This window comes from Polyergus mexicanus, unplaced genomic scaffold, assembly GCF_030449975.1.
Source record: "Polyergus mexicanus isolate NDT 795.1 unplaced genomic scaffold, iyPolMexi1.0 SCAF_2, whole genome shotgun sequence".
Taxonomy (NCBI): Eukaryota; Metazoa; Arthropoda; class Insecta; order Hymenoptera; family Formicidae; genus Polyergus; species Polyergus mexicanus.
Genome location: NW_027223322.1, coordinates 10,610,099 through 10,637,671, shown reverse-complemented (window position 1 = coordinate 10,637,671; position 27,573 = coordinate 10,610,099). Strand labels below are relative to the sequence as shown.

The 27,573-nt window shown below is 34.5% G+C and overlaps 3 protein-coding genes across 6 annotated transcripts; 2 read left to right on the top strand and 1 right to left on the bottom strand.

Moving 5' to 3' along the window:
• Positions 1-329: 329 nt before the first annotated feature.
• Lin (protein lines homolog) lies at positions 330-5,218 on the bottom strand. The gene is made up of 2 exons (XM_070307328.1): positions 4,310-5,218; positions 330-4,000 (listed from the first exon to the last, which is right to left on the bottom strand). Exon 2 carries the CDS (start codon positions 3,822-3,824, stop codon positions 2,049-2,051), a length of 1,776 nt encoding a protein of 591 aa, XP_070163429.1. The 5' UTR covers positions 3,825-4,000; positions 4,310-5,218; the 3' UTR covers positions 330-2,048.
• Positions 5,219-5,637: 419 nt separating this feature from the next.
• On the top strand, positions 5,638-11,158 carry Su(w[a]) (suppressor of white-apricot). 3 transcript variants are annotated; one of them, XM_070307306.1, is made up of 8 exons: positions 5,638-5,942; positions 6,911-7,080; positions 7,172-7,374; positions 7,456-7,678; positions 7,972-8,051; positions 9,003-9,170; positions 9,295-10,595; positions 10,684-11,158. In XM_070307306.1, the coding sequence occupies exons 1-8, from the start codon at positions 5,746-5,748 to the stop codon at positions 10,841-10,843; spliced, it is 2,502 nt and encodes an 833-aa protein (XP_070163407.1). In that variant the 5' UTR covers positions 5,638-5,745; the 3' UTR covers positions 10,844-11,158. The 3 variants fall into 3 exon arrangements, with proteins under 3 accessions (XP_070163407.1, XP_070163396.1, XP_070163414.1); XM_070307295.1 differs by having other exon boundaries at positions 5,669-5,942; positions 10,687-11,158; XM_070307313.1 differs by lacking the exon at positions 5,638-5,942 and adding an exon at positions 6,240-6,336.
• Positions 11,159-12,735: 1,577 nt separating this feature from the next.
• Miox (Myo-inositol oxygenase) lies at positions 12,736-16,925 on the top strand. Of its 2 annotated transcripts, none has more exons than XM_070307280.1 (6): positions 12,736-12,867; positions 14,508-14,691; positions 14,902-15,110; positions 15,619-15,755; positions 16,140-16,370; positions 16,619-16,925. In XM_070307280.1, the coding sequence occupies exons 1-6, from the start codon at positions 12,850-12,852 to the stop codon at positions 16,725-16,727; spliced, it is 888 nt and encodes a 295-aa protein (XP_070163381.1). In that variant the 5' UTR covers positions 12,736-12,849; the 3' UTR covers positions 16,728-16,925. The 2 variants fall into 2 exon arrangements, with proteins under 2 accessions (XP_070163381.1, XP_070163371.1); XM_070307270.1 differs by having other exon boundaries at positions 14,505-14,691.
• Positions 16,926-27,573: the final 10,648 nt, after the last annotated feature.

Sequence of the window (27,573 nt, the reverse complement as noted above, 5' to 3'; positions counted from 1 at the left end):
AATGGGTTATGTAATTTAGATTCTGTTGTTGATTTAATAGAGCTTGTTAAACTAACTTCTGCTATAGCTGGAAAGCAGTTGGATATTTCCTGTGTCGCTGAATACCACTGTTTACAGATATGTATGTACAGTTTCGCGTGTAGTTTCGTACATCAGTCAGTGTATAAAAAAATATGATAAATAATTTTAATAGACTTGGAGCAAAGCAACACATTTTGTGAATCATGGGGAAACGCAAATAAATGTTTAATTTATATAAAAAGGAAGCTTAACAATATGGTACCGCTAAGTTTTCGTTTTAAATGTGAAAAAAATAAAATGCTGTGAAATAGTGATTTATTGACGAAGTACAGAAATATATAAATAATGATTTAATATGCAAATATAAATATTTAGTAAAAAAAATTTTGCGTTTTAAAAAATTATCCATATCTTGACACACAAAATTTCTCGATCGTACTTTGATCGAGCGTATTTAAATAATTAGAGCTATATTTGCAAATTCTAAATAGAGAGTAGCGTAATTTTATAATGAAGATACGCCAAAAAAACGCTAATATTACAAACTTAAATTCTATATCTGGTCTTTCTAAAAATCCGAACGGTTTGTCCCGATAAGACAAGCGCGTTACATCGCTCTAATTAATGTATCAAACATTATTTGCACGATTAATCGCGGGGCATCAGTGACTATATTATAATCGCAAGTCTCGATAGTTTACAATTGTATTCAATTTACGTTGAGAGATAATAAATTTTTAGTTAGAAAAAAAATCTTTTACATCTATAAAATGATGTCGCACACATACAATGTTTTGAGAATAAATCATATACTCAGTCGGAAGGAAATTGAATTAAACAACATCACAATTATAAAAGTAAAGATATGAGAATTTTAGTGTATGTAATCCTTATAGAAGGAAATATTATCTGAATACGCCACGCGCGTTAATCGTTGTTAATATATTTATTATATTTACACACAATTATTGGTGTATCAGGAATCTCAAAAACAATTTCTGATAATTCCACCGTTATTTTCTTCCATTTAAAAGAAGTTGATCTAATAGCAGCAAAAAAAAAATTAGTTTCTCATCTGCAATAAAGTAATTGCTAACGAAGAGTATTCTTAATATCATCAAATGTTTGCCAATTAAATTTTACGAATTATATAATGCTCTCGTGATTTTTTGATCAGTTTAGATTTAGAAGTTGCAAAATGTAATTTTCATAGCTACACAAGACATGATCTTACAACGATAAAACACATTCTGTGTATTATGTTTATATCCTATTTGTTGTGCGTTATACTTCATATAATATTAATTATAAGATTTCCTTTCCTATATTTAATATTGTATAAATTACATTTTTCTTTTCTTTAATTTCTTCGAAATTTGACAAAAAAGAAATCAAATTTTATTCAATAAGATTTGTATTACAAAGTTGGCAAAGACGTGATTACGAGATATGTACATATTTCTCAGGTATCATTACCGAAATACGATAATAAAAATTACATTTACAGATGTGACTGGCAAACTGTACAAATAGTTCGAAGTGTACATATAAATATTATTCTAGTGGTATACATCAACGTGAGTCTTCGCAGTGGTGTTTTGGCAGAGGTGTACTTCATTAGCACCACACAAATCCAGTTTCATTTTGAGATAATGGATACGAATTTTGTTAATTCCCTTTTTTATACTAGTCCGATTGGATCTATGATTACGTTACTTCTCTCAAAACTTCACTGATTCGTGAACAGATGAAAGTACCTCCGTCTCGCAATTTTAGCTACGTTTGAAAATTTCGCTAAGGACTAATAAATAGAAACGCGCTCGTCTTTCTGATCTTCTCTAAGGTTTCAAAGACGATTGACGGCGAGTCAAATCAGTCGCTTTTTTATTATGAGACGAAATGCAGCGATCTGTATAATTACACGCGATATTTTACAGATGACAAAAACTAGCTAACGTTCGGAAAGAGATTCGTACAATTTGTACATGTTTGATCGACCTGGCGGCTAATCGAATCTCTCGTCTATCTTACATGACGGACGCGTTACCGTTCTCCACGTTACCCTCGTAGAAGGACTCGCATTTCTCGAGTAGACGGAGAACCGGACTAATGTTGTACGGGAATAACGCCTTGGATACTAATCGATCGATAGCCAACCGTAGTCTTATCAGTACCGTCATAGTATCGTCCAGCTCGCGACCGCAGCACTCGACGAACTCGCCCCAATTGCGTCTGATATACTTAAGGAATCGCAACAGGTACAGCAGAAAGCAGGTCTCGTTGCTAACCAATAGATCCAGCAGCACATCTGGATCATGTGATACGACGTGGATAAATTGCACAAAGGTCAGCGTTGGTCTGAGAGGACTGAGCACCGGTCTCGATACCGGACCGTTCTGCGGTGATCCGCGATAGAAAAGGCCCACGGCGACGTCCAGGCAACAGACCATACCTTCGATCAGAAAATCGTCTTGATCGTGAAACATCTGCACGACCCACTGAGACAGCGGCATCTCTGGATGGAAAGGCATCAGCGCCTTTACGCATTGGTCCAGCTGGCGCAGCACTTCGCGGATGCTCCTATCAATTACCGCCATATCCTCGTCGAGATCTTCGGCTTCGGAGCCCAGAGACGAGTCACTGGAATCACTGCGCGTTTCCCGCACTGTTACGGCGGCGCTTTTCAACACCAGCAAAACCATCTTTTGCAACAGCGGACGATCACCGTCAGCGGTGCCGCCACCGAAGTTGCCTGAACCATGACGATACGGTAACGCGTCGAGCAACCGATGATCCTTGACGACGCGCACGATCAGGGTCGCCAAGGAACATGGTTCGTCCGGCAATACATCTTGCAGCGCTAACGTGCTACCGTAGCACAGTACCTCATTGAACAGACCGAGCAGATGTCGCCAGATTATACCCGGCAGATTGCTGTTGAGCAACCACACGAGATCGTTCAGCTTAGAATAGAAGGGCTTGGTATCAATGATGGATAGATTAGCTTTGACAGAGATGATGGTCTCCCACAGATGCAGGAACGTGATGACGACGGACGCGTGTTGCGGCGTATAAGTCCTGAGAATGATTTTGAACTTGGATACGAGGATGGTCCACTTGGATTCCAATGCCTTCACGCACATCGCCTTGATCGCCGTGCTGTCAAAGCTCTCGGTATCGGAGATGATGTGCGTGTTGCAGCCGGCTGGTGACACGGACGCATCCGCATCTTCCAGTGGATGTATACTGCAGTCCCTGTGCTCGACTACCCTCTTGACCACGTCCAGGGTAAAAAGCATTTGGCTAGGCGAGTGCGTGTTCACTAGAGATTGCATGAGCCTCTCCAACCAAGCAATCTCTACGTTATCTCTCGTGAGGATGAAAAACGATGCGAGCACGCGACTCCCGGCGAACGATACGAATTTGTTGGACGTATAAGATAGATCGATGATTTGATCAATAATGCCGTGCTCGTTTCGCGCCAGCGCGTCGCAAACGTCCGTTACTCTCTTACACATCACACCTCGCATATTCTGCTTGATCGCCAAGTCGAACAGCAACTGCAGAGCACTCAGAAACTCCAGGATCTGATCCGTATGCCACTCGGACAGAACGGCGGAACGGATACTGCCATCAGCTTCCTCCACCGTGGTATTGATAAATGGTTTGCGCAAACTGCTCTCTGGCATGTAGCACAAACATCGCGTAAGCAGGCTACTTTGCAGTTGTTCAATTTCAGCAAGCCTGTTCTTGGCATCCTCACAATTCTCAATACGCTGCTTCTTCTTAACCGGTTCCTCCATTGTATCAACAGAAAGATAAGGATAATAATGTGCGGAAGCACCATTAACTCTTTCATCAAGTTAACTCTCTCATGTAGATGACGCCGCAGAGAGAGAAGTATCTGAGGAACGATAAACAAATCGCATTCTGCGTCAGCCCATTGCAGTTACCAGGTATGTAAGGCCATCGGAAATACCTGTTATAAAAAATATATTGTGTATTATGTATGTAAATAAAACGTGAATGCTTTTGTGAGTAAGATTATAATGTAAACAAGAAGAAAAATGAGAATTTATCATAATCTGCAATAGTATTGAAATAAACTTTTTTCTATGTTTCTTTATACAACACTATTCTATTATATACATATATTACAGTACACGCTTAAAGAATTGTCTAAATGTTCTTATACAAGTATATAATTGATTTAATACAGTAAAATATAGTATACGATAACTCTCTGCGTAATACCAGAAGCTGGCCAACAGTCAGTGGATAAACTTACAGCATTTAATTCCCACCGAGGCTATCCACACCGGGGGATACAAACAAGAACGTTTCCTAGTTCCAATGCGATGTACAAGTAAATGATTTCCGCATTCGCGCGTTCACGTATGCATTCTTCGACGAAGGCTATAACGCTATAGGCTCGAAAGCACGCTCTTGCCGATCAGATCAGAATCGGAACGAAATTCGGAGCGAGTCAACTTTAACACAAGTCGGTGGGTATGAAAATCGCGGGATGACGAGCGGATGCAACGCTGATGAAGCGAGAGCGTTGTCGTTGCTATACGTGCTCCGAGGTGGGATCCGATGTCGTCGAGTGGGGCCTCGTTCCGTTCGGCGATGATCTTGGAGAGCGGACGACAACGGCGAGTGTAACGTTACTCAATCGGCCAGTCCGCTACCGAAAGCCGACGAAATTCCTCTCGACTAGGAGAAATGACAGAGCAGCGCGCACACACTACGTTCGCACGGGCAGCACACGCCAGCAGCCAAACACGCTGTTGCCACGTATACGACGTGCTACCGACGGCGACGAAAAATACGGAAGCTCGTGCGATCGGGGAACGGTGTGGGCGACCAACGGTCGACGTGCGCACCGTGACCGATGTCGGGCGGCGAGACGTCAAGTCCACGGCCGCGTCGCACGGTATTCCGGTCTGTTAGCGTGCATTCTCGGCCGGGCATCGTGCGGAGCCGCGTAACACGGTAGCTACCCGTCGCGCATTCCATAACGTACTGAGGGGGCGGTACGCGGGTCTCCGCGCGAGCAAAGGCGCGCGGACGCGACCGCCGATCGGCGAGATAATCCGTCGGCGTTTATAATACGCCGTTATCGCGGATAAAAGTCCGTCGGATTGAAATGTCGTGCGATAAATAAGCGCGCGATCATCGGCAACTCAGCATCCGATCGGGGCGACCCGCCGCGGGCGTTATCAACATCGAGGCGGGTAATTTGATTTATTCACCTTGTAACTTTTATTAAGTTTTCTTATTATTTAAATTTTCTACTCTTTCATAAATTTTTATTATATGTATATATATATATATGATGATTGTATATGTAAATTATTTCTGTATATAACATGAATAGAGAATAATATTACTGGTAAAAATATGAGTACATAAGTTATTTTTTTCTAAACTCTAATTTAAAATTGATATTCTTGAGGTCTTTATTCAAAGAAAAAAATTTGTTTCATAATTACATAATTACGTGTGCGAGTCAATATTATATTATCAAGAAGCATTTGCGCATATACAATTTTTAAGGACACGCGCGTGGACATTTATAACGCACGTGTATGGGGGCATTTCCGGGATAGAAGCGACGCTGGCGCTGCGACGTTTTCCTGTAACGCGCGACGTTTATCGGAAATAAAAGTCTCTCGGTATTCGGTATACGGTCACAGGTCGCAGGTCAATTGTAATCGGGAAATGGCGTCGTCGAAAAACCAACGGTGGATAGTGGACTCAGGCATTTTGCGTAAAAAGAATACCGACGAGGAACCGCAGGAGCTGTTGGTGTTTGGATATAGCTGCAAATTATTTCGCGATGATGACAAGGCGAAAATGATTGATCAGGGAAAACATTTGATACCATGGATGGGCGATAGCACATTGAAGATAGACAGGTCCGTTTCTCTAACCTAGACAAATTTCTCATCTAGGATATTTGTTTCTCCTCCTGCATATAAGATTATGCATCGTACATAATGTCACGTTTCTCCGATGAAAATGATTGACCTAAACAAAACACAAAAAAAATCAATTTGAGACAATAATCAACACCAAGTGCTACATTTAAAAGCCAAAAAAAAAAAAAAAACCAAAGGTCCCTCTTTCTCTCTCTCTCTTGCATCATTAATCTCTGGATAAGCAAACTGGAGACTGTTTAAGGCTTCCGCAGGTGTTATCTTGGCTGTGAAACGCGCAGTGTGGCAGCGCGATTTATGCGCTCTACACGGGCGCAGAATCAGGTGCTCTCGTGACGCGGCGTTTATGGCTGGCCGTCTATGCAACAGCAAGGTGAGACACAGCGTAGAGAGACAAATGGCAGCTGACGGTTGTAGGTATTATACGACCGCTCAGCATGGTATGTATTAGCACATTAGACTCGGCTTTGTCTCAGGAAGCGCATAGGTCATTCTTACGCTATGTACACATATATGTATATGTATCCAAATTTATTTATATCGATACTGTAATACTAGAATAATACTGGACATAATACTAGATATTCATGTTTTACCATATTGATTTTTAACAAATGTAAATTAGAAAAAAATCTGTTTCATGTGTTCAAAGATCTTAGAAATTTAAAGATAAATATAAATAAATATATATCAGAAACAATATGAGATATTTTTATGTATTATATATCGCGAATATATTCATGTTAATAGTTATTTTAAAGAATGAAACGCGACAACGGAGATAAAAATTGCGAAAGGTGTCCTCTACAACTCTGTTTTATTTCAGAGAAATTACTTTGGTGGGGTTTACTTCTTGATTTAAATTTGCAGATGCCGTGGCCAACTGTGTACATCAATCTAAAACAATATCATCTTCCATCTCTAATGATTGTATTGTATGTGTATAGATACGATGGACGAGGGGCACTTGCTGACTTACGGATTCACGAACCACCACCAGGTGGTTTTGATCAGCGGACGATACTTACCGAGGAAGAATTGAAAGTAGAGCAACTCTGTGACGAGGAGCGCTATCGATCCCTCTACAACAATGACGTGGAAGAATCCATGTATCATGGTAATATCTTTTTTCCTAAAAACGTTCTGATTATATGTTAATTGTTATAATAGTTTTATATATTTATATCATAAAAATATATCTATTGCAGAAGAGGAAATAAAAAGATTACATCAAGCATTGGATTCTGAATCTTCATACAATCAAGTAGGATATAATTATAATGAAGATGAAAGCAATCAAAAGGCTTCCGGCGAAGACTCTCAGAGTCCAAAACAATCGGAGGGCTCGCAAGAGGAAGATCAAGCGTTTGTGCCTCCTCCCGAGCTGGAAATTCCTGAAGGAATGATTCTGGTAAGATACTATTTTATTTATCGATTATTTTTTGTCAACATAATATATTTAGATAAAGCTATTTTAATTTCATGTGTATAGCCGGAAACACAGAAATTAAGTGCCATTATAACGAAAACGGCGCTATTTATAAGTCAACATGGAAGCCAATTGGAAATCTTGATAAAAACGAAACAGGCAAATAATCCGCAGTTTGCCTTCCTATCGATAGACGAGCCGCTTCATCAATATTACAAATTTCTTCTCGATGCAATCAAGAATGGAAAATATAATCCCGAAAAGCAACCTGAGAAAGAAGAAACCGGTATGCATTTTATTTTTTATAACAAGCAGTGTCTTATAGTAATTACATTGAAGTTGACATTATTGAGTTGAAGTAATTGAAGCGACATAAAGCAGGATTTGATTACCCACACCTACTTTGATTCTACTTAGTTTTTCTTGCCGTAAGTATTGCCATAAATTTTTGTTAATATTTTAATTGGTAATCGCTATATATATATATATATATATATATATATATATATATATTAATGTATTTTAATGATTTCTGAAAGATGTACATGTCTTATTGCTATCTTTCTTTTTCACTGGTAGAATCTGAGGGAGAGTCAGACCAAGATGACGAATCGTACCTGCATCCAAGTCTTGCGCCATCATTTACCAAGATTGAAGCGGTAAGTTTCTATACACATGCGCAGGTTATTTGCACGCTGTACATTAATCTGTTCTTAAAAATGCAAAAGCAATCTCTCATGCAGAAGAATTTTGCGTTCGGAGTAGTTCGAAATGTGGAAAACCTTTGCTGGACCACACTGAATTACTTTTAGAATGATGCTCTCGAAATTCATGGATCAAAATAGGATGAAATGTTAATAGTATTCTGCAACACTAATTTATGTGTCAAATATTTCTGCTTCCAGGGCTGATTCTGGTATGCATTGTGGACATATGTATTTTCATACATTTTCATTTATTCACTTATAATACTATTTTTTTTAATGTTAATCCTTTCATTTCGTGCACATATAATATGTCAATGACAATATATCAAAAATACAGTAAATGCATATATGATTAGTATTTTGTAATTCTGTTGTTTTAACAAAGGAATAGTAAAACGAATAAAATTTAATCAAACAAAATTAAGATTTTATTTATACAGTATGTAATATTAATAATTATAATTATTATAAAAATTAGGTTCTCAATATTTTACTATGATCTTTACTTACAATTTATGCACAAATTGGAATTATTGTATTAAAATATAAACTAATAATATAAGTAAAATAGGCAACTTATTTTTTGATTAACTTTCAGCTTTATATAGCTGAAAAATATTTATTAATAGTTTATAATAATATAATTATTGTAATTACCGTTTGTAATTTTGTATATTTAGAAATAGGCGTTTTTTAAAATAGGTTTTGCTATCTTCTACTGTCTATATATAAACTATTTTAAAAGCTAAAAATATATATTTATAAATGTATAATTTAAATATAAAATGTGAATTGAAAATGTGAATTATGTATTTACAGTTTTTATTTTGATAAATATAGGAAAATAAAAGCCTAAGAACTCTAAATGCAGAGTTAATACAAAAAAACTCTTCATTTTTATAGGCGCCTAGCATACCGAGCATACAATATAAACCATCAGCGGATTGCGCGTACTCCATGCTCGTGAATAAGATTACGGGAAAACCACCGCCGTCCAAGATACCGCAGGTATTAGACTCGACAATGCAGCCGATTCCGTCCGCTGGATACTATCATCCAATGCCACTACAGGTACATATAGTTTTGACATCATCTTAATAGCATAATACATTGATAAAATTTAACGGAAATTATTCATTAATTATTATTATTTTTATCGTTATTTTTTCATTATATTATTAAATTTTTTTTCTAGAGTTATCCTCCTTATCCTACGCCCATGCAATATTCGCACGGTCCAGTAATATATGGGCCAAACGGACAGATGCAATCGTCTTCGCAACTCGTCAGCATGCCAACCATGTCAAACGATGCGACTATGACGCAAACCACATCACCTAAGGAAACACCATCGCCCTTGGTACCTTATGGGATACCTGCGCAAAAGCCACTTAGCAGACCCTCCTTTATTGTACCACCGGCGGACGTCCAAATCATCATTGATAAGATGGCAAGTTACGTCGCGAAAAACGGTCGTGATTTTGAGACAATTGTTAAAAACAAGGGAGATCCGAGATTTAACTTCTTGGAATTGTCGCATCAGTATCACGGTTACTATGCGCACAAACTGACAATATATGAGGGTGCGATAAATCCGAAGGTGTTGACAGAGGAAAAACTACTGCAGAAGCAAGAACCGCAAGAGGAGAAACAAAAAAAGCTAGAAGAACTGCAGAAGAAGCAGCAGCGAATGGAGGAGGTGCAGAAAAGGGTGAAAATGATACAGGCGAAGAAGAAGAATGGTAGTGACACAAAGACGAAGCAGAGTATGGGATCCGCAAAACAGATCACTACCGTATCGTTCTCCATCAAAAAGCCGAAAGACGGGGAGAGCACGGTGATCGAGAAGAGAAACGCGTTACCGTTGGAGGAGAGCGACGAAGAGATGGACGACGACAAAAAGGACTCGAATTCTAAACCCGGTTCACCTCAGAATAGCATTTCCGACGCGAATTCTTCGACTCCCGTAATCGAGGACAAGGATCCGCCGAAATCGGACAAGAAACCGAAGAGCGACGACAAAGAATTGGTTGATTTGACCGATGATATCCTCGAAGATTGTCAGAAGGAGATCAGGCACAAACAGGCGCAAGAAAACAGACTCAAGGACAAGTTGATGGCGGCCGCACGAGATAAGATACTGTCCAAGGAACGGCAATTGCAACTTGAGAGGAAAAAGAAAGCTGCCATCTTTCTCAGTCATATCCAGGCACCGATATCCAAGACTGGTTCTACCACTATCACGGTGAATCAAAACTCCCGAAAAGATGACTCAGATGAAGTGCACTCTGTGCCATCGCCGCTTCTTGCTGAAGAAAATAAAGATAGATCCTCGCAAGATACAAAAACATGCGGAAATTCCTTGATGGATCGATTGAAGAGCGCAGACTTGAGCGGCAAGAGATCGCGGCAACGTTCCAGGAGTCGAAGCGGAAGTCGCACGGACAGGCACAAATTGCATAAAAAACACAAGAAAAAGAAAAGTTCTCATCGAAGGTATTTCAAATTGTTTGATTTTTTTATTCTAAAATATTTTTAAAAATGTTTTAATTTTATAGAAATGTGTACGCGTGTATGATTTCAGCAGTTACGATAGCTCCAGCTCCTCACGCTCGCATCGATCTAAGAAAAACAAGAAATCGTCCTTGCATAGATCGCGCTCGCGTAGTCCCTCGCATAGACACCGACACAATCCACGACGGAGAGGGAGCAATACGAGCTACTCGGATTCGAGCTCGCCTTAATGACATTTTTTTTCGTTTGATTCAAATAAATTTGTGTCAAGCAATGTTGTATATACGTACACAAAATGAATATACGTAACATATATTATAATTGTGTGTATATTGTGTGACGACAAATTTGATACAGTTTTTGTCACAAAGTAACACAAGAAAATTTACTTGATTGCTCCTTGATTGCCATTCATCGTGTTTGTTACAGATTACATCTCTTACGCCATTTATACATATGTACATCTTTCCATCGGTTATATCTTTTGTAGTGTACCCTTCTAACGATAATATCATTTTTCGATATTATACGAACGATTTTAACAATTAATGCATTTATCTATGTCTTAAATCAACTTTTTATCTATTTTCCATCTCCAAATTTCTCCAAATTTTTGATTTGCTTAATATGTACAGAGATTGTTTATTTTATTTATTTTCCAAAATCAATGATTTTAATATTTAACGCTTTACATGATTGATATATCATGAGTAAATTAATCTATTAGAATAAGAAGAGAGATTGTGATAAAAAGATATAATAAAATAAAAATTATGTGTATTCAGAATTGCTGTTCTGCATCTGATATGTGTGGAAAAGTATTAAAAGATGAATTTTGCAGAAATTCCGATCGTACACGTACAAATGTAAAAGCTTTCTGATTATAGTATAGAGCGATTATGCAATGTCAAAAGAATTATCAAATTGGATATTTCCACGCACTCTGTAAGTGTTATGTTTATCATGCAAATAACGTTTTATTTACGTGTGCATTTACTGTAATATTTATGTGCGATATCGCAGCAGCATCAAATCGCCAAAAACAAAATCTCTAAACATTACAACGCGCGTACTATACGTAACCCACAATATGTGGCAATTGAATCCATTTGCAGCGAAACGACGTCAATTATATTATATATTTGACATCATTTTTTTTCACATGTTTTTATCGTGTATTAAGTCTCAATCGATCATCATAGCAAATTGATCCGATTTAACACAGTTAAGTGAACAATATTGCTGTAATAAATTGCAGATTTATGGATGGACGATTTAGAAGCCTATTTTTGGATATGCTATTATTCTCGGCATCTCTATTTGTATTTGTATCTTCTTTTATAGTCATTTAAAAACAAATAACTGCAATCGTTCCTTCAACATTATCAAGCTTTTGATAATATTTTTTATTAGAATATTTTTGTTTTTAGAATAGATTGTTTCATCATTGTATGAGATTTGCGATTTTTCGCTATTAATGAATGAGTGAACGAGAATACACAAGGCTTTCATTGATATAGATCACTAAATCCAAAAAAATTTCAATCGAAAATTTTTTTCAAAGCGCTCATAGAGAGAGATACGCGTCACAATTTCTTTCTTTATATAAAGAGAGTGTCATTCATAACGCAACGATATATGTGATAACCTCTTGTGTCAATTCCAATGCAATTTCTGCATTATCACAATAATTATCATTATTTTGCTTTTAACATGATGATGATGTTTTTCTTATTTAAAAAATTAACTTCGATTTTAATTTCATGCTATATTGGCCAAGAACTGTACAAAAAATTTTGTAAAAATTTTAAAAGATGTCTTTTTATTCACTACGCATAATATATATATATATATATATATATATATATATATATATGCATATTATAAATATAAGCTGCATTTATGCATAAAATTAATTTATATAACACATAAGTTGCAAAAATTCTGTATGTCAGATAAAATTAATAACAATTTTGTAATAAGTCATCTTATTTGCGTCTACGATAAAATATATGTAAATAGTTTTAGGATTTATGGCATAAAGAGAGATGGGAAAGGGGAAGAATTGTGTGTATATACGATATAGTATGTATATACGACATTTGTGCGTATGACCACCAGTCAGACGATAAGAGGATCAAGGGTGAACTGTCTTCGACTTTATATAAGTCACTTGTACGCAGGATAGAATAGGCGGCAGTTGTATTTTCATTAGTAATCGATCAACATCTACAGGATGTCCGCTACGATAATTGTAAGTACCCCAACACTTACACATTCGATGGTACTTTACGACAAAAATTCAAGATTGCAATTATGTAATATCGCGATATAAAAAAAAAAACTACTTTCTTCTAGATATATTGATTATTTTATAAATTAACTTTTTAGATTTTCTGAATAATTTCGATGTGTATATAACGAATATATATACTATTATACACAATTATCGTAATTATTATTTCATTTCTAAAGATTTTATGTTGCACTAAAAATTTTGAATAAAAATTAATTGGAGTTATTGTTAAATATTTATAAGACTTTGAACGGCTCTATTACTTGATGCTCTCTTAAAATACATCGATTGATAAAATTTATCTCTTTTTTTGGATGTAATTTATCTATATAAACATCGCATGAAATTCATATAGCATATACTTTATGGCTCTAATAATAAAAAAGAAGAAGAAGCTCATAATATTAATTATGCAACGCACAATATGATTTTTATTCAACATCGCTCGCGTCATTCGTTGACGTCACAAATCGTTACGTCTACATTTGATTGCACGTAAAATTTTCATAGATACGTAGTATTTAAACGCATATATCTATATTTATTTTATTACGTATGTAGTAAATAGCTAAGTACTGACGCAGTATATAATCTAATCTAAGCAGATCTTTTTTTTCGATCCTTTCATCGTATGTTAAGCCAGATCCTCGCTGAGATTAGAATTAGATACATACAGATACATATGGAATGTTTTTGAATAAGTCAGATTTTAGAATTTTACATAATTAAAGATAAAAAAGAAGTGATCATAAAATATCCGAGAAGAGTCTCGCTTTCTGAATTATTTATTTGTGAATAGAATAGGATGAGCACACATAGCAAAGCGAAAGGTAATTTCGCGTTTTATTCTGCATATTTATATATAATTATTGTATTTACATAAATTATAACACTTGATTTTGCGACATAATTTTTATGATTTTTGTTGCAAACCGAAACTATTAAATGATTATAAAGCTTTGGGAAAGATAAGAATATTTGTTTTATGTCATTTGAAAATATTTGACAGCTATCAGTTTATCGAATTCTAGTCTAATCAATGCTTATTATCTTGTTTAAAGAACAGGAAAAGTACATACTTTAAATGACGTTGTATGCAAATAAGTTCTCGTTTGTAGTAGCTAATATAGTTATAAATTACAGTATATTTTTTTATAATATAGATTTTAAAATATAGATCTATTTTTTACATATATAAAAATAAACTAAATACATGAAAAATCAATTTTTAAAATGTAATCATAAAAAAGAAAAAAAATGTTGTTATAAGTCATAATAAAGTATCCTGCATTTTAACACTTAAATTTTGCCGAATAGCCAAACTATATATACACACATGTGTATAATGTATATATAAATATTGCAGAACAAATGACAAATTAATTTATAATATAAATTCCGTCATTATATACATATATTTCACATTCACATATTTCAAGGATTTCTTCGTATTACGAGTTGAATAAATAATACAAGTGTAAACAAATTTTGTGTCAAATTCTTGAATAATTTCTTAGTGGGCAATAATTTATGTAATAAATAATTAAAGATGCAAATTGTTTGATGGATTATTAAGAGCGATTGATTTGCCGCAGCAGCAAAACCGTGATCATGCCATGTTGTTGGATCCATCGGAAAAATTGCGGCCCGAACCGATATATGCTGGAAAATTGCAGAGAGAATTTCGCAATTACGAGGAAGATTATGAAGATCCTATCAAGGAACGCGTTCGCAAAACTTACCAGCTGATGCATTCCAACCAAACCGTCGAGTTCGTGAAATGTTAGTAAAAAAGAGATTATATACATCATCTTTATATTATAAATTGCACACTTTATTTTCCTTGAATGTTAATTAATGAATGCTCGCCTCTAAATAGTTTGAACAATTGATTAATGCATTAATGTCTTGTAATTCTTTATTGCTCCAAATATAGTCATGAAAACGAAGACACAAGGTAGAAAAATGGCAAAATTGCTGTTCCTTTTACAGCTCGCATGAAAGATTGGCTGCAATTTAATAAATTCAAGATGACGGTAAAGGACGCTTTGCTCAAACTGAACGACCTCATTGACGAAAGCGATCCAGATACTAATATGCCTAATATCGTCCACGCGTTTCAAACTGCAGAGTCTATCAGGAAGACGCATCCAGATCTAGATTGGTTTCATCTCACCGGCTTAATTCACGATCTTGGAAAAGTAATGTAGAATATAAAATTAGAGAATGCACGTTCTATGACAAATATATAATTTGCCATAATAAAATAGATATCTTAAAAAGACACAAAAAAGTATTCTTTTAACGACAACTTTTAAATATGAAGTCGATCTTTCCTTAGCTGAAGTTTTTGAATTATAAACGATTGAAAAGATAAATCGTTTCAAGAACCAAATTCTTTCTCTTGAGATGCAAATAAATAACAAAATGATATTATTCAACTAATCTCAGGTGTGTATTTTATTTTATTAATAGAATTTTAAATTTTAATCTGAAAAATAATTACTATGAAAAGTTGCGATAAATGATGAACAATTCAGATCGATTGAAGAGTCTCATCATTAAAAATTAATGCGCGAAAAATGAAACACACACTCTCCCTCTCTCTCTCTTTCTCTGTTTTATAAATTTAGAATAATATACGCGTATGCGTCAGGTTACCATTCTATCAGCATACAATCGGATAGCAAGGTTGATCGTGCATTGCAGGTGATGGCGTTTTACGGAGAACCTCAATGGGCTGTAGTGGGTGACACGTTCCCTGTCGGTTGCGCCTGGGGTGATTCAATCGTATACAGAGCGACGAGTTTCGACAATAATCCTGACGGCAAAGACTCTCGTTATAAGTATGTCTCAATAATGTATATGTCAATTCTGAACTTTATTGTGTAAGGTAAAATCACAAACACGAATCATATCTAGTTAAAAATAGCGAAAAGTAAAAATAGTTAAATGATTTGTGAAATGTTTCTTTTATTTACTTTTTATTTATTAAAATATTCTTTTTTATTAAAAAGGGCGTATATGAGTAAGAGAAATATTGTACTTTTATAATAGAGCGTTTCAGATGAAAATTTTGGATACCAAAATAACTCCAGAATTCAGATTTTTAAGTATCAAAAGAAAATGTAGGAAATATGGGAAATATGGGATAATTTGAATATATAAAAATTTAATAATTGCAAATATATATCACGACTATTATATTGATATTATTTTTTATTGCGCAGTACGAAATACGGTATGTACAAACCCAAATGCGGAATATCTAATTTAATGATGTCGTGGGGCCATGACGAGTACTTGTATCGATTACTTGTACATAACAAGAGTAAATTACCGAAAAAGGCTTTGACTATGATCCGTTATCATTCCTTTTATCCTTGGCACGCCGGCGGTGACTACATGTACTTCTGTACTCCGGAAGATATTCAGATGTTAAAATGGATTGTGGAATTTAAGTAAGTATCAAATATCACGACTATTTTAACGTAATAAAATATAAGAAACATAAAAAAAGTTATTAATTAAAAAATGTCTACCTACATATATAATTATAGATTTAAATGTAGTGAAATATAGGAAACAAAAGAGGTTGTTATAATTAAAAATTACTTTATCTATATATTTAATTTAAATTACAGATAATTATACGAAATCTGAAAAAAATATTGGAATGATTAATTTAATGTTATGAAAAATTTTGCAGCAAATTCGATCTTTATACTAAGAGCGACGCCTTACCCGACATTGAGAAACTGTGGCCATACTATGAGAAATTAATCGATGAATACATTCCCGGTGTGATCGAGTGGTAAACAGTTAGAGCTTCTTGTTTCGATTTTTATATATTTAACATTTATATAATATTTTAAATGAGGATGTTATGCACATACGATATAATTATTTTATTGTTGGACGCATAGGTATGTGCGTGTATATAATATATATGATAAAAAGAGAAGAGAACTCTTTATAAATTTTATAATATATTTTAATGAGAAATTAATATATATATATATATATATATATATATATATATATATATATATTTAATTATACTGGTGTTATATATATATATATTTGTATATATATAATATTTTTCTTAATGAAAGAGCAATTAAAGTATAATGTAAACAACGTTAAACATATAAGCAAATCTAAACAAATATTAAATATAAACGAATATATAAAAATAAAGTTCTCAATAATATAGAGTTTGTTGAATTTCTCGATATATGTATATATAACTCGCGCGCGCGCGCGCGAGATTACAAAGAAACATGATACATATTTTAATTGCGAGTATATGTGTTATTGTGCAATAACAATTAATTTTTCTTCTGCGGAATTCTTCATGCGCGATATGAGTTTCAAGATTCCGGTACGCAGTTCGCGGAGCGCTCAGAAAAACTCACGCGCATTCCGAAAATACACACACGTTCGAGTTTTTAGGCGCATAAAATTGATTAGGCCTACGCGCTGGCTAACACGATAATAAAGATCGCGGTTGTCTCGATTAGGTGAGTAATCCGTCCGTTAAACGATACGTGCAAAGGGGAGCTTGACTCACGCGAGCCAAGCAATTTCTATTTCGAACGAAGGATTCGTTTTTTCCAAGGACTGATTTATTAATTTTTATCAGTAGATTCGCGCTCAGAAAATAAATTATGCGTAAGGTCACACACACACACACGTGTTTGTGTGTAGAATATAACATAATTTGTTCATTATCATATAATTAAACGATTTGTGAATTAAACGAATTTATTTGAAAATACATAATTAATTAATTCGATATGGGGCAATATAAATTGTTTTATTGTATATTAGTACACTGATCGTTTGTTTTAATAGTGGCCATAATAAAAGCATTTGGCGAAAATAATGACACATCTTGAAAAATCTGTGAAATAATATTTTTTCATAATAAGATATTTTATAGTTTTAGATTTTAAATTAAGTAACTCTTTAATTATGTTTTATTTTCCGCGTATAAAAACGAGCTAATTATATTATACTCTCTCTTTGAATATATTATTATAAATAATATTTTGTAATATTTGCATTATTTATAATTATATATGCGTTATTTGCAATATTTATATACGATTTTACAGTTTATTCTTATTATAATTACAATCACGAGAGCGTAATCTAGAGCGTTACAGTTAGTAAAGTCTCGCTCAAGGGTGGTACATAGTTAGTGACACGAGCTTCTCCCCGCGTTGTCACACTTATCACATATTATGAATGCGATAGAAGCTAAAGTTTTGGCATACGCGTCCATCGATGTATGAAAGTGCCTAGGAAGTTTTCAATAAACCGGACACAATCTACTGTGCTAGACGCCACTGACAGTGTCGCGCGCTACCATAATAGGGCGCAGCCTCTTTATTGTATGTTTCGCGTGGTCATACAATAACATCTCGTCTTGCAGTTATATTTTCGCGATATTTGCTTTCGCATACTGAGACTCGAGGAATTTTCGAATTGCGCGATATGTCCTTGTATGTACACGCATAATTGTAAAATGCGTGAAAGCAACATGGAGAATAGCATGAAAGCAATAACGCAGAAGTAAAGGAGTTTGTAGATAATGTTTTATACCAAGAGATTGCAGAGATAATTATATAAAGTTGAAATTATCGTATAAATTAAAAGAACTATAACTTAAGGCCTTATATTACGAAGAAACTTACATCTCGCTACTTCCTAAAGGAAGATAATTTTGATTATTTATTTAAATAAATATTTAGTTAAATAATATAATTTGTTAATTTAATTTTAGTAATTCCGTTATTTCTAGTTTTATAGTTTAAACGGTTTAATTCAATTCTTTTATTTATTTTTTATTATCAACTCTTCGTATTATTTTTTTAGTTTTAATTTACTTTTTTTATTATTTTTATTATACTAGTTTAGTTTATTTCTCAATATAGTTTTAAATTTTTTAAAGTGCGTATTTTTGAGACTTATTTTTATTTGATGAGAAGGGGAAAGAGAGAAGCCTTATTAAACGCGCCACTCCAATTGCAAGGCACAATTCTTGCAAATGTCTTTGAATCATTCATATAAGTATTCTATCCATTTAAATCTATATGAGATAACCTTTATTGGACGATTTTCTATGTAAAAAATAGGTTTAATGCACGATAACCTTTCGATAAAAGTTATAAGAGGAGTTAATCCAAGAATTCTTTCGTAGGATACCTGTATGCGAATCTTGTTAACGAGCGAATTGATCGATCGTAAACCGTTGTTTTGTATGGGATAATTGTCGGTTATGTTTAACAAGCGAGTTGTGCACACATGAGATACACGCGAAACGTGCATTCTAATTTTATTATTTCGCAATTATATGCCGTTGCCGATCTCGCGAGCCGTTTAACACACGTATGTGTGTAAAATTTTCATCTATCTTAATGTCATCGCCCTATTTGGATGTCGAATCTGTAATTAATAAATGTCAGAAATATTTGATCGTGAGAAATCTAGCTATGTGGGCGTAATAATTATATTTATTGATTAATTGGATGAGATATGTGATTCATGAATTTGCTTAAAAAATCCCGAATTAAAAAGTTTATCTTTGTTAATCGTCTATTATAATAGGAGTAATGAGAAAAATGATTTCGTTTTAAAGACACTTCTGATATTTATTGCGCGTAATATTATAGAATTATGAATTTCGATTCTGCTGATATTCTTATACAGTCTCATCGATCTCTGGTCGCTGCGGAAAGGCAGTTATATTGTCTAATTAACGATTGTGTGTCTCGTTAACGAGATGAATTTATTCCGGTATATCGCGGCGCTTATTAATGAATCGACCCGCCTCGAGAGTAATTGTCGGTTTTCTGTTCTGCATCGCGATGTGCACTTTCGTAGTGGTCGCAAAGGGAGAAGGGATGGGGTCCCTTCACCAATCTGAGACATGTGTATAAGTTGCGTATGTAGCCATGTAGTTATTCAACCTGAAATAAGGTTAATACATCGATCTTCCAATGCGTGGAGGCGTGTAATCCTGGAATCGCGTTGACACATTTGGTTATATATTTCGCTATCTTTTTAAATTTCAAATTTGTATTACTATATATATATATATATATATTTCTATATTACTCTATCACTATGTACATATCTAAATTTTTTTCCTTAATTTTAATTTTGTTAAACTTTCTTATTGCGTAGAAATTTAACAAAAGTTGAAATAATTCTGTGACATAATTATTAACGCGTTTGCAAAGAGATACTCCCTCTTTATGTTTTATAAAAAATTAGTATAATAAGTGATCACTGTTCATTGCTTGTCTCTATTTCCTTGCGAAAGAGAGAGAGAAAAAAAGATTGACAATACGAAGAATTTATTAAGAAACTAGACTTATACAAAAGTAAAATAAATTCTGAGATGAAATTAATCGAAGAATAAAAATTTTATAAATTTATAAACGAAAGGAAAATGTGTATACGTAAACATAATACAGAGAAATAATATACACGAAATTAGAAGTTTCAATTTTACGCGTGTAATTTTTTCAAATATTCAAGTAATCTTTCCGATTAGGGAGGAATGCAAAGCTCGTTTCAACGAAATGTATTCTCGTGTCTTCTCACGGCGGTCCCTTACTTCGCAGATGCGATCAGGCCGGTCGAGTTCGTTACCGTTCCTCGCCGAGAAGGGGCTTCTTTATTTTTAGTGATCCATCGGCATTCGCTGCCGGCGTTCCTCGTCTTCTCCATCTCATGTGACTCCGATATTCGCCTTTACGCAACTCCGTATAATTTCCGCCTCGTGACTTCGCCACGGCGTTACTTCCTTTCGTCAGGATCGCCGGTGTAATTCGTCCTCTCCGAGATTTCTCGACGACCCTGATCTCGTTCGAGCTCGAACAACTCTTCCATCGTTTCGTTTTTAAAATGCGCCTAAAACAATATTCTTATAAAAAAGTAGCGATATCTAAAATATTGATGATGTCTATTAATTTATCATATATACTATATATATATATATATATATATATATATATATATATATATATATATATATAATATAAACTATATATATTAAGATAAAATTATATATATAATAATTAAAGAATATTTTTAATTTTCTATATTTTTTTTATACTATCATGTATTAATAATTATATTGACTTGTAATTCCAATTGCAAGTGATAAAAATATACAATTATCGTAATGTTAACAGGGCTTAAAAATATAATCTTTTAAACTCTCGTGCCTCTCTTTCGCCGGAATTTACATTCGCGTTCGGAATTGATCAAGCGAGCAGGGAGATAGGAATCGTGACGAAGCGATAAATCGTTCCCGTGGCGCTCCTATGGACGCAGGTGACTTACCTGGAACTCCAATTAGCGGCGATTCCGCAACGGAGAACGAGCGAGCGCGGCCGCGAGTGCGCATAATACGCGAGGCGCGCGTGATTACGATCGCGAAGGGAACCCCCGCTAAGTAACGTTGGAGCTGCGTGTCGACGAAATTGGCTTAGTCAGCGGTCGCATTACAGGGCATTACGGAACATTAACGGGACATTATTGTGGCAGCATCAGCTCGCGTCATCCACGTACGTATCGAGCCCTATCCGCGCGTTTGTGTGTGTGTGTGTGTGTGTGTGTGGCTTATGATAGAAAAAGAAAGAGCGGGGAAGCACTGTAGGTCACGTAGCTCATGAATCATGCAACCTTACCTTTACCTCGTAAGCGATTGCGACTTCTGGGAAATATCGAGTCTACATGCGCAAACATGGACGCCCACGCGAACTCACGTAACCGAGACCCACACACGGGGCGCTCGATTCTCGATACATTCTCTCATGTCTTTTCTCTCTCTTTCTTTCTCGCAGTGTCCAACAACCTCCAGATAGTCGACTCACGCCGAAAATCGCGAAGGTCTCAAGTACAACGAGATGCAGATGCTAATGAGATGCAATGTAACAGATGCTCGGGTGCTTGCTATCATGGGGATTAAAGTTCATGGAAATTGGCAGGACAAAGTTCATGAAACAGGGATTCGTAGGATCTTAATTCGTTGCGGAGAAATTCAGATTCGCATCTAAGTTCCAGTTTGAGTTAAGTAATGAATAATGAGAAAAATTAAACTACTACTATAGTCAATGTTCATTTTCATAATTCGTAATATGGGATTACTTTTCAAATTTTAAAATCATGCGAAAAGATACGAGGGAGAGAATAAATAAAAGTTGTAGAAATTATTTTATATAAATTAATTTAATTAATTAATTTAAATAACTTATAAAATTTTTATCCACGTAACATCCATACAAAATATTAACGTAACTTGTAACTAAATAGCCCGCAATACACATATAATATTTTGTATATGTGTGAATAAATATGTTATACATATACATATATGTAAAGCTACAAAGTTTGGGGGAATACAAATTTTTGCACAAGTCTTTTGCAAACCTATATATAATATTTGGAATGATCCTAATCTACAGACAATTTTCGGCAATTTGCCTTCACTTTCTACATAACGGTATCGCGGCTTAATAATCTGAGAATGTTTCGCAGGTGACTCTCTTTTTGACTCGTCTTTGTTCCAGGAAATTCGAGATAATCGTCCCTGGTCCTTCTTTCGCGCGCCGTTAACGTGAAATATAATGCGATGCTCAGAAGATAATGTGGCAGGTGAAATTTGTGTCCTGCAATGTCAAAAAAGTGGAGATCGAAACGGATATAAGAAATTTGAATATTTGTCATCGGATGTACGGTATGAATGTTGATATTTCTTTTACTTGGACAATAATTGCTATTAATGTTTAATGTAAAAATTAATATCTCTTTGCAAAAAGATAAAGTATTGTCTTTCTATTCTTTTTATAAGAATATACAAATATAATATATTGTGATATAATGCAATGTAATATAATATAATATGTTGCAATATATTATAAGAGATAAATTATTTATTATTATTTTTTACATGAAATATTTCCATTTTTCATTGTAATATTATATATCAAGTTCTCTCGTGTGGGTGATTAACGTGTTTCTCTCGTCAGGGAATAATGTATTTTAATTTAAGAGAGAGGTGAAATGATATGCGGAATCGGGATGCGCAAATACGGACGTAGTGAAATATGACAGTTACAGTTCCGAAACACATTAAGGGCTGTTGTCCTTTGTCCACCTGGAGAACGCGATTACTCCTCACGTTCATTATCCGTACGTTCCGCGAATTCGCAGGTTTCTCCGTAAAATGCGTCACAGGATCAGTGAATTACCATCGCGGTAGAAAATGTAACGACCCACATTTTTTCCTCATTTGCTTTTATTAATTTGTCGGTTCCTGTAAAGCGGCTCACCAGGATATTTTCCCACGAACTGATTTTATCTTCCTTGCAAACACACGGCGATAAATCTTATAGTTTCTTGTTAGTTTAGTTCCCTATATAAAATAAAATTTTACATTTATATTGAATATCAAATGAGCACCGTCATTTTTTTACATAATGTTGAAAGTATGTAAAAGTTATATAAAAATGTGTGTGATATATTATCTTTATATTACATAATATACATATTATTTAATAGGAAAATTAAAAGAAGAATATATATTATAATTATTTATGTATATTATATATAATTATATATACGGGTAACTTTCTCTCATTTTTTCAAATTTTATTTTTTCTAGAAAGAGATGCAAAAATTCTTCTAATTAATTTTTTAATTATTCTTATTTTTTTGTACATACTTTACAATAATATATATATATATATATATATATATATATATATATATATATATATATAATATACATTATTATAAGCATAATTATATAAATTTACATTTGATTATATATGGACTTTTTTCCAAGTTAATATATATTTTTTTATTTATGTCTTTTTAAATTAGCTCTTCATATATATTACGCATATATTCATATTATATCTCTCCTATTATTATTTTCAATTTAGATAATAGTGTCATATTTTAAACATAATTATAAGCATACGAATTCCATCCACGAAGTTCCATCAGCTAATAATTCCTCGGAAGCGCCTTTCGGATATTTCGTCCCGGAATTCCGTTTCATTATTCCAACATTTGCATTACCGCGTGCAATTCGCGATAACACGCCACATGGCGTATCAATCTCCCGCTATGTCTGCTTCCGAGAAACGCTGTGCTGTATCCCTGAGCCGACGATTGCATACCGGTGCAACGGGTGCGTAAGTACGCCCCAGAGAGAAACCAGTGAGTTATGACATATTTGCGGTCGAGGATCCTTCTTACCCGCCCTACGTCGCGCAGATGAGAGGCCTTTCGGGCCGAACTCTTACGAAGACCCTACCACGCACTTTGTGCGTCACAGACGCCGTGTAGTCGTGAGCACGCATTCCTGATGTCTTCCTTACGAGCCGTGCACCGACCGGATTGCCTTGCCGGTATTAAGACCGCTCCCACAACGGTCGTCGGTGTGTGCGCCGATAACCCGTAAACTATAAACTATAAACGATGGGTATACGAGAGATATATGAGGTATCCAGATGTTACTCGTCACCGCAAATCTTGTCTGGAACATCATCATACTTTCAATGTTCAATATATTCGCAGAGTTTCCTGATTTCCCCCCCCCCCCAAAAAAAAACTGGAGATTTAATCGATTTCTTCAGTGTGAAATCGAGAGAAATGTAAATTATAATAATTAAACGCGCATCACGATTAAATCTTGATAAGGCCGTTCAAGACTATTACTTCCAATAAATTTAAAATTTATACAAATTCAAAAATTCATCGATTTCTAAGAAAATTGAGAATTTTAATTTATCGTGTCGCAATATTTATGAGTGGCAATTTATTCTTTAACAATGCTTCTTAACTCGGATCTATATATTGTATCGTACTTGAAATTTTTTTCATCAATCTGTAATTTGTCATCATAATTATTTCCGAATTAAGAGAGCGGAGTAACACAAGAATTGCCGGATCGAATAATGATTTAAGATTTAAGTAATAAACAATAATTGATATATTGTATAAAGCATAAAATAATACATGAATCGCCGGATTGAATAATTTAGGTAATAGAATTAATATCTAGTTTTATAGGTATCCTTTTTGCACTTATGATTATTGCCGGAGTTGCACTTTCGAGATGCCTATAAAATTAGATATTTCATAATTCTAACCGAATCGGTTAGAATTCGATCAATATTGCCTTAGAATCAATGTTAATGTCTCTTTTCTTTTGCAAAATGAAATATTTGTCGGTTTATTTTTTTTTCGATAATCATAACTTTTTGAAATATTAATTATATATTTTAGAGATGCCGGTAGGATTTAAATCTTATATTTATATGTTAAAGATTAATGTACTGAATTCTTCTGTTACGTATTGATCGATGAATAAACTTTTATTTTAATAGCATAAACGCCAAGGACATACGTATGTCTTAATGTTTTCAAAGATTTAAAATTTTTTTTGTGCGTGTGCATGCAAATTTAATTTTTTTTTTCTTTGTATTTAGCGTGTGTTTTTCAGAAGAATTTTTTTCATAAATTAGATTATTATTTTAAAAGCTTTCACAAATAAATTGCGTTTACATAAAAAGAAATTAATGTTTTATATCAAAAATTGATCGTGGTACATGAATCTGTAACTATTATATGAAACTGTGTGAAACCGACTTTACGTTTTATCATCTGTCGTATCTGAAAGAAAGACATACGTGCATCCAAAGAAGTAAGAATGTATCAGAGGAAGGAATTTTCATATAGTGAAACGGAAATAAATTCTCGATATACTTACTAATTAATTAGGCGCGATATTTGAAATATCAGTATAACACGCATAATATAATTGTTAAAAGTTTTAAATTATGTTTTGTTTCTCGGATTATTTTGTACATTTGCGTGGCATGTACAATCCGTATGATATCCATCCGATAATGAACAGAGATTCTCTCTTGGAAAAGTATTATAAATTTTACATTTCCCGTCTTCCTTCTCTACAAGCGCAAAATCGATGTATGTAAAATGAATGAATTCGGTGAAATTATCGGTTACGATAATTAAATTTTCAAGTCTTATTGTTAATTCCTATCCGGGGAATTTCCGGGAGATTGTCTGTTCGCTCTTCGCGATATTATTCTCCGTTAATAATTATTATTCGGAATCTCGCTAATGCATTTTCGAGATTAACGGATTATCACGCGAAAACCGTCGCTTCCGCGAAAAAAGGCGAGGGACTCGCACATGTCGCATTCGCGCGACCGTAGCAACAGCTTCCCCGAAATCGATCGGCGATTTCCGGGAGGTGACTTCATTCGGGGATTCCGTCGCGGTCATGCTTTTATTCCGTTCGATCTGTGTGTGTATATATGTGAAGCGAGAGAAGTTAAGAACATTATACCTGGTCAGATAACAGCACCCACCTACCGGTTCGTCCATCACGTGCACACGTGAGAACTTCGATTCCTATTACGAGGACGCGCGTAAAGCCCGAATCGTCACGTATTCATGCGCCGATCGATAGACCAGCCGCTTTCAGTGTACATTTTTTTATGATTGATTTTCCCGTTGACTTTCTTGATGATTAACAACCGGGATTGTACGATTCATCTAGCTTACAAGCGAAAGTTCGCGCGCGAGAATCGCTTTAAAATTAATCTGTCTCTCTCATAGTCTTACAAAAAACTTGAACTGTCAAGTTCTGGGCTCTTTTTTTATTAATTATTTTCTTCACTCATTTAAAAAATATAAAGATTAAAATAATATGCATTTTTCCAAAAAAATTCTTGTATTTATTTTTTTATTACATACATTATATCTTTATATTCGAATATCAACGCAACCATTTTAGACGAATCCGAGAAGTTGTTAATATATATGTGAATCTTCAAATCACATCATCTCTTTTGCATGTCACAGAGAAAACCGCTATAACTCTACGAAATTATTTCTCATCTCGTTACGTTAATAATTTGTAAGCTAGAAGCTCAAATTTTGAACTCTTATTCCGAAGACAATAGTAAAAAATTAAAATAAAATTATATATAAAAGAAATTTGTTATATAAATATAAATTACTACTTCTTTTGTTTCAAACTATCATTTTTTAGTTCTTTAAAATAATTATCTAGAACAATTTTTTGTATATTTGATTTAAATCTCACTCAGAATATGGGAGAATCTAGATGTCGCAAGACAACGATAATTCTCTTCGACGAAATGTATTTTTTATAATTAATAGAAAAATAATGTTGTCGCGCGTGGTGCAGATAAATGACGGAACTTGACGAAAGCCGAGGATGTGACATGATCGCTCGTTATCACCGGAAGAAAAGCTAAGTGGAACGCTAACGAGAAAATCGAGGGCTCGGGGTTATGCGATTGGAATAATCGCGGGTCAGAAGTCACAATGCGGATGTATAATTTCTATTCCGTACCTCCGTGACACGCAGACAAGGCTGTATACACAAATACGAGGATGCGTCCCCCTGCAATTTTTCTGTTTTAATTGTCGCGATTTCTAATTGTAAGACTCCTCATCGTTATTCTTTTCTGTCTAAATATATGTATTGTGCTAAATAAAAGATGAAAAATTGAAATTATATATAATTTATCGTAACTAGATTTATAATTTTTTCCATGTATTTTTGTTACGTTCCTG

Excerpts from the sequence above, each read along its gene's own strand:
- Lin (XM_070307328.1), bottom strand. The coding sequence starts at position 3,824 with ATGGAGGAACCGGTTAAGAAGAAGCAGCGTATTGAGAATTGTGAGGAT.
- Miox (XM_070307270.1), top strand. Across the intron at positions 14,692-14,901 it reads AACCGTCGAGTTCGTGAAAT|CTCGCATGAAAGATTGGCTG; the intron begins GTTAGTAAAAAA and ends TTCCTTTTACAG. Across the intron at positions 16,371-16,618 it reads AAATGGATTGTGGAATTTAA|CAAATTCGATCTTTATACTA; the intron begins GTAAGTATCAAA and ends AAAATTTTGCAG.